The sequence below is a fragment of the Marmota marmota genome, unplaced genomic scaffold (assembly GCF_001458135.2).
Source record: "Marmota marmota marmota unplaced genomic scaffold, marMar, whole genome shotgun sequence".
Lineage (NCBI taxonomy): Eukaryota > Metazoa > Chordata > Mammalia > Rodentia > Sciuridae > Marmota > Marmota marmota.
Genome location: NW_026000005.1, coordinates 10,083,785 through 10,100,223, shown reverse-complemented (window position 1 = coordinate 10,100,223; position 16,439 = coordinate 10,083,785). Strand labels below are relative to the sequence as shown.

The 16,439-nt window shown below is 36.4% G+C and overlaps 1 protein-coding gene across 1 annotated transcript in view; it reads left to right on the top strand.

The window, feature by feature from the left end:
- Positions 1-564: 564 nt before the first annotated feature.
- Positions 565-16,439, top strand: part of Col5a2 (collagen type V alpha 2 chain) — a 132,992-nt gene continuing 117,117 nt past the window's right edge. The window contains exon 1 of the mRNA XM_015481142.2: positions 565-897. Within this exon, the coding sequence (XP_015336628.1) occupies positions 801-897 (97 nt within the window). The 5' untranslated portion in view covers positions 565-800. The remainder of the gene's footprint in view (positions 898-16,439) is intronic.

The window sequence follows — 16,439 nt, the reverse complement described above, 5'->3', positions numbered from 1 at the left end:
ACCTGCAGATGTGGCCCCTTAAGAGAAATGGAAAGAACTTAATTTGAAGTATGATGTATTTCAAATTCATTTGCCTAAAATTGTTTTTTTTTTTTTCACCTGATTTTACTTGGACTTCAGTCTAATACTCCCCTTCCAGAGTATGGGATAAGAAACACAATCTAAGAAGGAGACAAGAATCCTTTCTGTGTAGTCAAAAGAAAGGGTTAAAATGTGACTCTTTAAAGGTTTAAGGTGGAGAAGAGAGTCCTGAATTACCCAAATGCCAAAAATTAGGCATTTCCTCTCTATGTCCTTTTTCAGCCTATAGTGGAAAAAATAAGGGGTGTGAGTCTGGAGAAAGGGTTTAGGGAGGGGAGAATAGGATTCTTTTCCTCTAACAGGCTTTCTTTAAAAATAAAAGGAAAGAGAAATAAAAGTTTTGTGTCTGTTATTTCGCTCCATCTGTGTTTAAAGCATACATGAAATTGGGACAGTTTCAGGCACCAAGAGGCGTGTTCTGATTCGGTTGTTTACCATCAATCAGACGGTTGCTTGGCAGACACTGGATGGTTATGAGCCTGAACAAGCTGAAAGGGGGCAGGAAAAGAAGTGGAGGCAGCATTCTTCCTATTTAAAGCTGCATCGCTTGAAAAAAGTTTTCACAGTCTGTGCTGGAGCTGGTGCTGAAAAAGGGGGATTGCTGAGGCTGCCCTGGTGCTGGTGCTGAAAGAAGAGCCCACAGCTGCCTTCATGGTGCTACAATAATCCCAGAATCTACTTTTCACTCCCAGGAGGATCCACATGTCTAATATTTAGATATGATGGCAAACTGGGTGGAAGCAAGATCTCTCCTCATTCTTACTGTTTTATTAGGGCAATTTGTCTCAATAAAAGCCCAGCAAGGAGGCCAGGATGGTGAGTTTGCCTTTTGCTTTGCTTGCCGTGTTTATTGCTCGGTTTGGGAACAGAGGTGGAATGTTAAGCCTCAGGAAGAGCATGAAGAGGAGGCTCGGTTTGAAGTTTGAGAAGGGGGCTGAAGGATTTGCACCTGGGAAAGGGGATGTTTGTATATCGGGAGCGCCTCTACCTGCCCTTGGAGGGGACACTGCTAACTACTTCGAGGGGGAAAAGCCCAGAATCGGTTCCTTAGCTTGAGTGTGGGAGTGGGAAGTTTAAAAGACTCTTCTTCAATCGGAGCGCGAAGGGCACTTGAGTTTGCAGAGAGGTCTGTTCTGTGGGCTGGAGCTTTCCGAGCGGGGAAAAGTCTCAGCAGAAGCTGGGTAGGGTGGAGTCTTTCTTGTACGGAACTTCAGCTGCTTCATAAAATTCTTTGTTTAGAAAAACCCCTGCGGGAACTCCGATAGCTCTGATATTTCTTTGTCTTTGGCTCCCCATTCTTTTCTCTTTACAGAAACTACACTTCTTTTTCCTAGTTCTGTTTGTGATCTTACAGTTATTTCTGCATACTGAAAGGGAGTCTCCTTTATTTCTCCAAGATAGAGGCTGATAGAAGCCAGATTTCTTAAACAGTGGTATTTTCCCACCCCACTGACTTGATTATCAGGACAGTGGTGGTTGCCGGTTGGAGGGCGGAAGGCAGGAAATCAGCATGCCTTACATATAGCTTATTTGGCATGGAGTACTTTTATGGGCATTTTCCCCCACAGGCACAAGCTTTTGTTCTGTTTTGCTTTTCGTTTTTTCTTTTAAAGACAAATCTTGCTTGCCTGGTTACTAAATCCCCCCCACCCCCCCATGTGATTTGCATATGTTAGGATTGGGATATACGGTTAAGCAAAACTGCATGGCTAAAGGAGAAGATAAGAATATTTTTAAATTGGTTTCATTAATTATTAAATCCTGACTCTTGAGGGTGGAAGTTTCAAATACATGCAGTACTCTTCTAATAGGCTCTTACAGAGTTTCATGACCATAAACATCAAACTTTTAAAACAGCACATGCATTATCCTTTCTTGTTACAGTCTTTCATAATCTCCGTATTCATTTGTATATATATGTGTGTGTGTATACTTGTATGTGTGTGTGTGTTATATATTCTTTTTTACTCCTCTCCCCTGTGTACTTTTGCTCTAAAGATGTTTGTAAAAAGTAGCAGAGACCATAAGTTCTGAAAACTTTTAAAGAGAGAAAATAAAAATCTGAAGTTGAAGATTCAACAATCTGTCAGGACTCCCATAGAGGGGGCACTTTTCTAAAATCTTGGAATTTTTTATGTTGCTTTTTTATGATTCAAAAAAAATGAGGCAACTTATAAAAAAGTAAAAACGCTTGAGTTTCTTTGTAAAGGCATGAAAAACGTGTTGTTTGCAGGCATGGGGGAGGTAATTGAACAGAAAGTAGAAGTTAGGATAAAGGAGAACAAACATAGAAAAATTAATAGAAATAGAAAATCTGATTGTGAAATCCCTCACCAAAGTGACCAACTTTAATTTTAAACTTTCATCCTTAATTTATTTTAAAATTAGTCACATTTGTAAGGCATAGAAATAATTGAGAATGTGAATAAATAAATGTTTCAAAAGGCATATAGGAGAGGCCATATGTTAAAAACAAACAAACAAAAGAAAAAAACAAACTTTATAAATAGTTGTAATTACTCTGTAGGTGTTTCTGAAAAATAGGGAGAACTTATTTTTCCTCACTACTGATTTGCATAGGTGTTAAGAATGTGATGCTTGGTGCAGTGAAGTCCCCACCCTGAACCAACCCCTCTCCCCCACATAATCAAATAGCACAGAAACTGGAATTCCAAACATCAAATTTTATAGAGAACAAATGCCTCTATTTTATTAATCGACCTGCGTTAATACATGTGATAAAAATTCAATAGCGAAAAGAGTACTTATGGTCTTAATTAAGGATAATACAGAAAAATGTCCAGAGTACAGTGAGTTCCAAGCTATTTACATATTGTATGTACTTACCATGAATATTTTGATGTCTATTGATGTTTTATGGATACTTTCTATACTTTATTTTTCCTCTCTAGGCATGTTACAAGATTAGTAAAATTGTCAGAATTTAGAAACTCTATGTGATTTTTGAATTTGAGGAAGAGAAAATTAGATGAATAAATAAAATATATGTCTAAGGTCTGCATGTTTAAAAAGTATTTTTTTTTTTCAAATTTTTGGTATAACTAAGCCATAGTATTAACTTTGTATACAAATATGTTTCCTTGGAAATGTAGAGAACTGTCATTGTATGTAAGTGCATGTTTATGAGTTTTTATTTTTATGACTTAAAGGTATATTTTACTGGGGTTATTTTCTAGAAATGTAAAACATAAACACAATGTCTGCCTGATGGAAATACATATGAATAACATCAAAGTAAATAAAAAAAAATTTTAAGCATTTTAGGCCCAAATGGTACTACTTTTCCATAAAATTTAAGAGCTGATTTGATTTTTGTTTAATTCATAAAAACTGAGAAGAAAAAGTTTAGGAGTTGGGCTAACTTCAGTTGTAACTATTAAATAGCAAAAATAAATGGGTCAAGATGACCAAGTCAACTTTTGAAGTGTGTGTGTGTGTGTGTAGGGAGGTTTTGGAAGGTTCCACACTTGTTTTTTTGTAAGAGCAAATACCAGAGTTTTTATAGTGAAAATAAAAGTCTAACATCTAGGGAACTATATACATTCTTATTATTAGAAGTAGGCACACTTAATCTTAGAAAATAATCTTAGATCATTGCATTCAACATTGAGTGAGGTATGGAGAGAAGGAATGGTGCAGAGATATAATTTTATTTCCAATATTGTAAACTTCAGTGCTTCCAGGGGCCAGGCAGGTAATATAAACAAGTGAAGCAAGTGAGTATTTGTACATTAATAGGGGATGATAGAGCTTGTGAAGAACTGAAGATGCATGTCCATTTTAAGCATTCAAAATTAATATTTTCAGAAAGTATTACATAAGCCAAATAAAATACATCTGAGTGCCAAATTTGGCTCATGGATCATAAATTCCCAACACCCAAACTGCAACCCTGCACTGGTCTTCTATCCCCAAGTCAATTTCATCACTAAGAGGGGCTCACAGACCTTTCTATATTATGATCTCTTGCATTTTATGGTGTTATAACTGTCATTTATCCCACTATGAAGAAGCAGAGACTTAAAATTCATTAGTACTTGAATGGTATCATTTCAAAGAGGTATAATATATGAATACATAGTTTAACATACTTGTTTACTCATAAATTATTTTAAACTCATTAATCTTGAAATAGATATTGTAGATCATATGGGACATGCAGACTTGTATAAAGGTTGTTTTAATTTGAGTCCAGCTGTATTTATCAGAATGTAGTAGTTTAAACCCCTCCAAAATATGTATGTATATATGAGGGTTTTTTTTCCTTATGTAAAAGAAGCTTTTAAATAATTAGTAAAATGCTGGCATATTCCACAAAATCTTCAGGAACTCAATTTTTTCTCTTTCTCATCTTCTGTCCCTAGGGTATAGTTTTTGATTTTATTCCCCTAGATGGCTGCTAGAGCTCCAGCCATTACATGTACTTTCCAGGCTTGTGAAAAGAGGAATAGGAGAGAGGAGCTAAAGGCTGTGACCCCATCCTTTTAAACAATTGAGACTTTTAAGTCTTTTAAAACTTATAATTGGCCAGAATTTAATCTATGGTCACACAAAATTTTAAGGTAGTCTAGGAAATAAAGCCTTCTAGCTGGGCAGAACTGGCAATGTATGCCACTAAATAGAATTTTGCTATGTAGGCTATGAGGAAGAATATTTATTAGGAGGCAACTCTAGTTCTGGCCATGAGCATATGTGTTGCCCACTTTAATTGGAAAGGATCTTGTAGTTTGAATGAACAGAATATCCTTGAGTGGCCAGATGCACTCTGGTTATTAGTTATTATTGAGCAGACTACAGAGCCAGCCAGAGTCACTGGCACTTAAATAATAGGCTGCATTTTTTTTTCTGCTTCCTACTTCTCTTCAGGTAAATTTAGATGTATTTAGAACTTTCGTCCAAATGAAAGTGAAGCTTTATTCTGAAGAGTATACATATGTTGACTGGTAGACCGATAGATTTAGTGGAATTTTTTATATTGAACAATGCAGTGTATGCTTTAACTATGATTCAGGTTGGTTGGTAAGTAATCCACAGATCAGTGTTGAGTTGACTGCATAACTGGGGATCTTGTTACCTATATAGGTTCTGTCTAAATATCCTGATTTAGTAGGTACATATGTGGGCTAAGAATCTTTATATTTTCAAAGCTCTGCAGAGAGCTCTGACTCACACTGGGAACCCCTATATTAAATCTCTGACTAACCTTCTTTTGCTCTGTATGTAGTCCCCTTGGCTTCTATGTTCCAAAACTACACTCTGAGATTTTGGTGATGTCTCACTTACTAGTCATTCCCTTTACTCATAATGGTGACTGAAGTGTGTAGGTAAACCATTGCAAATTCACCATAATTTCTGGAGAAACAGCCAAGACCCAAAGGCCCCTCAAGGTGGGTTAGGTCTACCATTCTACTCTGCAAAGGAGGTACATTAGCAAATGTGTTTCTAGGTGAATGTATACTTTTTGCCTTCAACCTTCCCTGTCTCTTCCTGCTCTTCACACCTTCAGCACTGTCACCATAGGCCTGACATTCATGGTGCTGATCATTCTAGACATGCACACAATGCAGGATGGGGTGTGTGTGTGTGTGTGTGTGTGTGTATGCAAAAACAGGAGGAAGATTTGGTTTGAGAAGCTGGGACTTACAAGTTTGGAATCATGTATCTGTGGTCAGAGAATGAAATCTCTTTTAAGCATTCAGCCTGGCCCAGGTTGAAGGATAATTCATGTGTCATCACTGGCCTTGTGTGGCCTTCGAAAGATGTTGGAACAGGGACTACCAACTTATGGAGCTCTGAGATCACAAAATTGAAAAGTTTAGGCTTACATTTGAGAGAGCTAGTAATGGTAGGGGAAAATATTAGAATTGTGAATAATTAATGTAAGATATACATTTGGGTAAGTTGCACAAGGTTATACAAAACAAGTCTATCTAAGAGTTAATGACATGATTAATTCTTTGGCATAATATTCTATATGGTCTATATCCCTGAAATTGGAAACTTCCTCAAAGATGTGACATGAGACATTCTCAATTTACTAATAAATGTGAGGTATTTGATTTTTTTTAACTATAAAATTTACAGCTTGAAAAAGTTTTCTGGGCTCAAATGGAATTGTTAAGAAGATACTGACAAGTTAGTTTTCCTTTATGTTTCTTTCTATGTAAATTTCATGCACTCATCTAAATTTCATGTTAGATGGATGAATGGTCATATTCTATATTTACAAGGCAATCTATTCTTGATATTTGTATAGGGTAGGGACAGTCAATTCTGTGGGAATTTTTGCTTTAAAGGTATGACCCATATTGGCAGCCTTAGGTTTTTAATTTAATTTTATTGATACACTCACAACTAAATCTTCAAAAGAAATCAAGATGGTTCCATCTTATATTGAATGAATTGTCTAAGGAATAGTGTGTCAGAGAAATTCCAGTAAAACATTGTTTCCCTTATCCATGTCTTGCCTTCTACAGAGAAAGCAGTAATGTTAGCAACATTAATAAATTAATTATTAACATTAATAAATGAATGGAACTTGGTCCCCATAACATTCTGATATAATATTAAACTTTCTTTTAAAGTTTAGGTTTGGAAAGGAGAAAGAGTCTCATTATTTTCTTTCTCTATTTGGGATGTCTATTTAATCAGAATTGTGAATTCAGCTTTTTTTTTTTTTTTTTTTAATTACCGGGAATTGAACCTAGAGGCGCTTAACCACTCAGTCACATCCCCAGCCCTATTTTTTTAAATTTTTATTTTGTTTATTTATTTTTATGTGGTGCTGAGGATCAAACTCAGTGCCTCACATGTGTGAGGCAAGTTCTCTGCCACTGAGCCACAACTCCAGCCCCCCCAGCCCTATTTTATATTTTATTTAGATAAAGGGTCTCATTGAGTTGCTTAGTGCTTCACACTTTCTGAGGATGGCTTTGAATTTGCAATCCTCCTGCCTCAGCCTCTGGAACCACTGGGATTACCCGCATGAGCCACTGTACCAGCATGAATTCAGTTTTAAGGTAACAATAAACTACATTGTTGGTGGAAACTCGACTTTCAACATAGGACCACAGCCTTGTAGTAGTCTACGTAGTTTCACGGGTACAGAAAGCCTTGTCCAAACCTCACAGAAGAAAACACCTGGGTCCTGGTCATCGTTCTCTTTAGCAGCTCTGCAACCTGCAGAGTCCTTTAGCTTCACTGGGCCTTCACATCCTCACGTTGAAAAAAATTTTTTTTTGGTACCAGGGATTGACCCCACGGGCACTAAATCATGGAGCCAAATCCCCAGCCCTTTTGTTTTGTAGTTTGAGACAGGGCCTTGCTAAATTGCCTCAATAGTTAAGTTGCTGAGGCTGGCTTTGCACTTGTGATCCTCCTGCCTCAGCCTCCTGAGTCTCTGGGATTATAGGCCTGTGCCACTGCACCTGGCTTCCATTGAAATTAAGGAAATAGTACTCACTTGTGTCAATCTGATGGGACTTTTATGAGGATCGCTTGGGAAATTTACCCAAAGGTAATTTGAGAGTAACCGAGACACAGAAATTGATAGGGCAATCTATTTCAATCATCATAGATAAAAACCCTAGTACATATTTTTATAAAAATTTTCACTAACTCTTTGAATTGTTCTGAAGTACCTTCTGAATTTGTTCTCCAATGTTTTGTTTGTGCTCATCTCATTGAGGATCTTGCTGTCCCAATTCAGCTCTCATTTCTATAAATTGAAATACTCTCTTTCCTTCGTCTACCTCCATTTCATCTGCAAACAAGTGCTGCTCTCTGCCAGGGCCCATGTCTAGCTCTCACTTATCTTTTTCCTTAGTCCACCTGCTTTAAAGGACCGTTATAGCCATCTGTCCCTGTTTTCCATGGCCTCACTCTGACTCTTGTACTCTGACTCTGGACCCTCCATTCCACCTAAGTTGGTCTGGTAGGATGAGGGTTAGCATTGTGCTCTTCCAGGGGGCTGCTTTCTCAGTATCTCATCAGGCCTTTCTCCTTTATTTGGTAGCATTGACTGGTCCAGCTTTCTTGGGAAATCCTGTATGCCAGAGATTCTTCCCCACCTCTCTGACCCTTCCCTCTTAGCTTCATCCATGGGTTCCTTACCCTCTTTCCTCCCTTAGCACTTTGCTATTCATATGTTCGTAGGTTTGTTGGTTCTCTCTGGATGGGCTCTTCCTAAGCTCTCCAGGAATCTCACACACTGTCAGTCTTGCTTCACAGCTAAATGCAGATAAATATCAAATCTCTTCAGTTCTGATCTTTGGCATGAACTTCACAAGAATATATTAAATAATCCAGAACCACTTCAAGTTTAATGTATCCAAAACTCCATTAATAATCTTCTCTGTAAGGCTGGGTCATTTTTCTTATGTAGATCTATATCAGATAATGGCAACATCATCCAATCTGGACATTCAATCAGTAAAATTCTAAGCAGTCCCTAAGCTCTACAATTTTACATGATAAACATTTATGAAACACCTTTACTTCATCTCTTCTACAATGTGGTTCAGGCCATCTTCATCAATCGCTGGATTACCACAGTAGCATAGGAATTGACCTCCTTGCCTCTTATGTGACCCCTTCCCATCTGCACATTCCATCTGCAGCTAGTGTGATATATAACAAAAGTCTGACCTTCCTTAAACCCTTCTCTGGCTCCTGAAACTTTACCAAACAATAATGTTCAAGCATCTTAGCATGGCATAAATGACTGTCCTTGATGTGGCCCATTTCTAGAATTTTAGTTACATTGGTTGTTATTCTTTGCCTCCAAGTACAGAATTTTTATAATGCTCACCTCCCAACACACACACACACACACACACACACACACACACTTTTGCTTTTTAAAAAAATCTCTGTCCAGATCCCACTCAGAACTAACACTTCTCATTAGTTTTGATCTAATTGTTCCTCCTTTACCATCTTGCAAAACTCAGTACACTTCCTCACTACATAAACCATATTCTGTTGAGAATGCTTTCTTTCCATGGATTCATTTTACATGTTCCTGCCAGATTTGTCTTTCTAAGACCTATTTTTCTCAGGTCAATCCCCAGTTTAATAATTTAATCAGACTTTTCTATTGCATCATACTTAGCACACCATGTTGACACGAAATCCTTGCATGTCTACTTTTTGTTAAACCTAGAATGCCAGAATCATCCAGCTGACTTTCAAGGCTATTTGTGATCATCTCCCCTCTAACCAAATAACCATTATTATAGCTATTATTGTTACTTAGCACTGTTAATGGTTGCACACTGTGTAGTATCCTTTTTCAGACCAGAGCTATTTTTTTACTGTTCCCACATCTAATTTTTGCAATTGGGTACTCCCATCCTTCTAATTTCAGCTTCTTTCTGCCTATTGGCATTTTTCCTTCAAGTGGTATTTCAAATCTTCTATTCCCTAATAAACTAGAGGGTTCTAGTCTACAGTAAATATCCCCTTTCCTTTCAGTGTGTGTTCTCAAAAGGCTTAATGTGTGCTGATGTTAACAGATGCTATTTTTCTTGGGAGATAAGGCCAATTCCATAAATTCATTTTGTTTAGCTGTTTTCTGCATAAATGCCAACTGATGACTATTTGTGAAAATCTGAGAAAAATTTTCTCCACAATTCCTATCATTCAAGTATGAGTGAACAGAATTCAGTTTCAGGTTTTGCAAAGTATATTCGCATATTCTTGGACATTTTTCTTGACTTCACCATGTCTTAATTTCTTCATCCATAAAACTGGATTAACAATATTTACCTCAAATGTTATTATGGAGATAGTTTTGTGTATAAACTACCTTCATGTTAGTGTGGCTCCCCACAAAAGAATGGGCTTAGTCAATGTATTTCATATTATTACATTACTACTTAATAATAATAGCAAACATAACAAATGCTTGTTGGGTTGATTAGGAGAACCAACATGTTAAATAATATAGAAGTAAAGCAATAACTTTTGTTCTCAAAGAGATTAAAGTCTAGTGTAGAACTCAAATTCAAATTTTATCTACTATTTATTTTGAAAGTATATCAATACTTTTTGTGTTAATGATTCTTTTAAATTTTCTTAAAATTTTTGCTACTTGGATAGAAGGGATATATTGTATTGTCTTCTTATGTTGGTTTACTACTGAAAAGAAAAAAAGAAAGTAAAAGCAAAGCCCTCTTCCTCCTGGACACTTCTAATGTCCCTGTGCTTTGAAGCGTCATAGTCTCTCCTATTTCACACCCCACATGCCTTTAGTTCCCTGTGACTGTTCCCAAAGTGTGTGCAAACCAAGCATGACCCATTCCATGTCCCAGTGCTACCTCACACCTGTCTACCAACTTTGCTTCAGAGTTTATTTTATGAAAATATGATAATCATAAAAGTCTCTATTAAAAATTGGAGGCTTATTTTCCACTCTGCTTGCTCTGGGCTGCATGCGAAATGAGAGGAATTGCTTCACTGCACAGGGATTTACAAGGCAGCTCCCAGGACTATTTGGATACAGTAGTGGGGGTGACCATCTTTTCCCAGGCTCTGCAGCAAATCGCTTCATTTTCCAAAGGCTGTTAATTTATTTCACTCCCTCTACTCCCAGGAGATTCTTGTGAATTGACTCCAGAAAGCAGAAAATGGTGTAGCATGTAGCCACATGATTTATACACTTTCCTTACTTTGGAGCACTTTGCTTTCTTTATAGATTTTGCGACTTAAAAAACAAGGATGAGTTTAACATGGGAGGAGAGATGCAGAGATAATTTTACCAGGTACTTGTAACCATGCCATTTTAAATTAAATCTTTGATATTCAATATGGTCATTGTGTGGTCATCATCCTTACATTTTCTCATTATGGAATTCTGAATTTATGGACAGTTTCCATAGCAAATAAAACTTATTTATAGAGATTTAGTATTTTCATTTATCTCAAGAACTAATATCTGCTACTTTTTTTTACTGAGAAGAAAGAACATATCAGATTCATTTATGCTAATTTGAAAGTATTTTTAAGCTTTTTCTTTTTCATTCTTTCTAGAGCTTTATATTGAAGAAACGACAAGTTATAGTTTAATTCAGAGCATCAAGTTTCTTATGCTATTATTAAATTGTCTTTCTCATGTTAGGACTAAATTTTTAGCTAGAATTCTGGTAGGCTGGATTGGTGGAGGTGAGGCTAAGCATCTACCATGGAAAGATAAACTGCACAGAAGTTTTCTCAGTCATTGGTTGTAAACACAGAACTTCTGATATTTCAGCAAAGAAGACTTTTGCTTGCTTTGAGAGGACAGAAGGGCACTAAACATTTCAAGGCAAGTGAGAGATTCTAATGTAAGAATTTTCATTTACATGAGACCAACTGAAACAATTAGTTCTAGAATGCTAAATCAATAAATATACTTCAAGGGCCCCTGAGGGTGTTTGGGTTTGAGTATCTGGAGGATGACAAACTAAAATTAAATAGCACATTTTATAATATCGTAATATATTTAATATATAAATAGTATGTTTCATAAACTTGCTCACTTGAGCTGCCTCGTGCTGATGACCAGTTCTAGGGAAGTAATCTAGAAATAGATGGCTTATTTTAATTAATTAATTAATTAATTATTTTAGGTAAATATACTCTCAACCTCATTTCTATTGGAGGGAAAGGCATTCAGGATTCTGAGGTCATCTTTCCCTTTCTAGGGTCACACACTGTGGCAGCTCCATCTGGATGTCACTTTCTCAAATTTTGCCTTAGATTACAGATTTCTCCTTAACCTTCTGTGAAAACACACTTCTTGGGTATCCACTTCTTTCCTACTCCATAGGTAACTAAGGCACTCCACATGCCCTCTGTAGTTATTGCTCCAGTGCACAGTTTTAATAACATTACTTCCTTGAAATGTGAGCTCATTATATGGTAATTTGTCTTTTAGGATGTTTTCCTCAATATTCTCTGGCATCAGCATCAGCTGACCTGGTTCTGGATAGAAACTCCAGTATCCCAGAAGTGCTCTGCTCACCTATAAGAGGATAAAATTCCATGGTCATAGATGCTGAGCACATATTCCTGGAGGGTTCCACAATAGAAACATTATAATCCCTTCAATTCTATTCTAATAGGAACTGAAAGCTGCCTAGTATATTCAGAATTGAAATTTGCTCATCAGATTCCCACTGTTTCTGAAAAGGACTTTTGAGTTTCTTTGGAATAGAATCCTAAATTGCCACATCATATATGTCCAAAGTCACCTATTACGGCCAACTGAACTTTAAGGAGTTGTTCCCAAGTGACAAATTCCCTGGAACCATTTCAGAATTGATACTTCCATTCCATCTCTTTCCTTCTCTCCCTGTCTGCAAGGTCAATGCCTTCCCTTTTCTGCTTAGGTAACTTAAAAAAATTTAAATCTGTATGTTCTTTCTAAGGGCTTTTTACAGCAAGTTTCAAGTTATACTTGAGTAAAACCTCATGCCTCTGTGGCAATCAGCAGGATGTGGAGGATAGGAAAGAGGGCATGAAAAGCATTAAGTGGCAGTATGCAGACAATTCCAGCTGACAGTTGGCTCCCATAGCATCTGTGAGGCTTCCTGCTAATTCCTTATGACTATACCTTTATGATGTCTTGTAAGATTTTTCAGAGAATTTCAAGGAATTTGGTATCTCTCAATTTTTACCCTTTGACTTCTATTTTTTAAATTCTACATATCTGAAAGATAATGAATTCAGATTAAATAAAAGGTGCCAAAATGATACATCTTTATTCTTTGGGGCCAATGGCAAAGATACTATCAATTAGGTCTACAGACAGTGGGAGTAGGATGTTGACTCAGCAGTGAGATTTCTTTTGACCCTGGGGAATTCCTTGAGTTCCCAACCAGTGCCATTTCAATTTCTTTTGACCCTGGGAAATTCCTTGAGTTCCCAACCATTACCATTTCAAAAAACATTTACTTTTTTTTTTTTTTTTTAATAATTTGCAATTCCTTCATTTTAGAACTCCCTTTCCATCTACTTTCTAAAAGCAGTTAACAAAGCCAGTGTCTTTGGAGTCTCACAGTTGCCTCCTGGAGTTTGTCCTTTGCTAAATTTGTGACCTTGAGCAAGTTATTAATCTTCTTTGAGATACAGTTTCTTCTTCTTCATATTGAACAATTTAACAATTTAACATGCTTGATACTTTAAATGCTTCCTACTTTATGGGCACCAGGAAATGTTGACGTTGTTAGTACTTTAAGGATGGGTTCCCTGATTGAGCCATTACTGATAGTTTCTTCCATAACTGAAATAATTTCTATAAGACCAATTACTAGGCTTGATAGGAGGAAGGATAGGGGTGCAGTGAATCCCAGGTACCTGGGGCAAAACCAGGGAGGGGGGAGTGTGTGCAAGGAGTATAACTAGGAAATTTGAAATGGTAATAATGAATTTTTGTTAATCTCCTGTTTTTTTCCTTTGAGATAAGCTTGTGCTAAACTCTTGATTATTCACAAAGCAAGTCAGGAAAAGCAAACCTGCAAAATCCCTGAAAGTTACACTTTGATATTGGGATGCATTTCACACACTTGACATTATGTATACCCATTTAATTTAATTATTTTTTTCTGATATAAAGATTTTTTTCATCAATTGTTTGCACTTTGGCTCAGTTGTTTGAAAAAGGTGGAGCTATGCCCAATACATAAAACCTCTGTTTACTTTTCTGAGCTTTTTAAGGATGTCATGCTAGACTTATTTGACCCTGCAGGCAATGCTTTGTGAGGGATGGCGTGCACCTTCCCTGAGAGGCCAGTGGGGAGTAGGCAGCTATGTGAGTTCACTTGGCCTAAACTAACTCAATCTGGCAAGAGACTCCAGTAGCCTAAACCTGAGTCAGATGACTGGAATGAAGTCCTGATTCTTCCCTTATAAACTGCTTGTAAGTACTATAGCCTTAATTCTCTCACTTACAATTCTTTATAATTTTCTATCTTATAAGTTCAAATAGTTTCATTTGTCAGATGTAAATTCCTGCATAAGAACACTGTTATTATTTTAGCATTCACTGCTAGGATGAACACTCAGCTAGATGCAAAATAAATTTGTTCTTTGAAGTAAATAGTCATATGAATAATTCAAAAGAACACAAGATTCTTCATAGAAGTTAAGGAAAGTAAAGCTGTTCATTTTTTAAAAGTTTAAAACCTTGAATAAAGTAAAATGGCCTTTTTATATAACAACCTAGAACACCTCCCAAAGTCCCCAAACAGGATTTAATAGGAAAAAAAAAATAAGAATAGAGGCTTTGACTTGAGGATAAACAAAGCAGATGGACACAGTCTTTCTATGAGCAAAAATGTAGCTTCCTGGCGGAAGGCTGAATCCACTATTGTTATTACTTTTCCCTAATTCATCTCTCCTCAGGAAGCCAGTCTCAAAATCCAAGTCCAGCACTCAGGCCCTGTTTGTGGCATTGTATCTCTTTTCCTTGGGTCAGAAGGTGACTTGGAGCAAGAAGTTTAAACTGGTGACAAATGTCCCCAGCAATCTGAGCCAGGTGTTTAGACAAAGGGCCCCTCTTCTCTCAGGCCTGTCTACTTTCTGGTATATTTTAAGACTCTTTACTTGGGCAGAGAGAAACATGCAGTTAAAGAGATGAGGGCTTCAAGTAAATATACTGTTACTTTCTTTCATGAATGAATTGTTGAAATAATTTTAATGAAAAGCTTCTAAATTAAAACTGGACCAGAACACAGGAAATCTGCATTCTAATTGCAGCTCTGTCATGGACTAACTTGGTGATTTGGGGGAAGTAACTTAAATTCTCTGGGCCTCAGTTTCTTCCTTTGAAAACTTGGGATATATTATCCAGGGCCACTTTAGGCCCTGAAAGTCTATGACTATGGAATATTTACATAAATTTACATAGGTCAGATTTGTGTTATAAAAAAAAAGAAGTGTGTCACATTAGATTGGGTAGAGAGAAGAGATGGGAGGGGAGGGGAGGAGAAGGGGGGATAGGAAGGACAGCAGAATAAAATAGACATTATTATTGCTGTATGTATATATGTGACTGTATGACCAATGTGATTCTGCAACTTGTACACTCAGAAAAATGAGAAATTATACCCCATCTGATTCAAATGTATGATATGTCAAGATCATGGTACTGTCATGTGTAACTAATTAAAACAAATAAAAGAATACTATGGAGAATCTCAAGTACATTGTATAATAGTTGGAGGAATCATTCATAATATCTGTGGGTAATAGATTTGTTCACCTTTCAGTTAGGATTTAAAATTTGGATCCAGGTTTATAGTTATTTCCCTAAATATAGTTTACTTAAGAAACATAACTCCCAATTTATAACCTTATAAAATGAGCTGCTTTTCAGCAAAGGGCTCCACACAATGTTTCTAGGTAAAATAGGAAATGATTATGGGAAAAAAATCTAAAATAATCTGATATTATGTTTTATAGGTTTCAGGTTAAGTTGGAATTTTCAAATTAGAAAGAAAATATGTAAACATATCATGTATTACACTATCATAACAATAAAACTAAAGTTCCCTAAATGTTCTTTAGAGTGGTACTATGTTAAAGTTCAATATATGCATGCTTTTCTTTATAGATAATAAATTTGTCTTTGTGGTAGAAACACTGCTTATTTTTCCAAACAACCTAATGAACCCGTTAAATGTTGTTATTTTCTTCTTCTTTTTTTTCATTTTTAAAGTGATGTTTATTGAGGTATACTTTGCACTTATTAAAACCTCATTTTTAGCTGTGTGGTCCTACAGATCTTGATAAATCAATATAGGCTGGTAAAGACCATCAAAATCAAAGCACTTGACACTTCCTTTACTCTATAGAGTTCTCTTAAGTTCTTGTAACTTACACTTTCCCTTGATTTTACCTCTTCTGTCTATTCCTGAAGGTGAACCCACTAACCTTTATTTCACTATCATCAATAAATAATAATAATTATACAAGAGCAAGAGAAGGAGGAGGAACAGAGGAAGAAATGTTATAAATAAGTGGTCATGGGTTTTCTCACACTCTCTTGATTCCTTATTTTGTATTTCTCTCTTATTTTTCATTACAGTGAAGTCTATTGAGGGATTTGTATGTAACATGACTATTTATAAGGTTTGATTTATTCCACTGACATTTCTTGAGCACAAAACTTTGGGAGTATGCTGCTTGCCCTCCCTTTCCATCAGGGAAGGTGCAACTCCATTTCTGTGTTTCTTTCTCCCATTTCCTTCCCTCACCAATATTGAATGATTCCTGTAAACATCTATGTTCCCAAGTCCTTCTAGAATTTCACTTCTTAGCATTCTGAGCAGAAAACAAGACTCCCTATTCCTCTC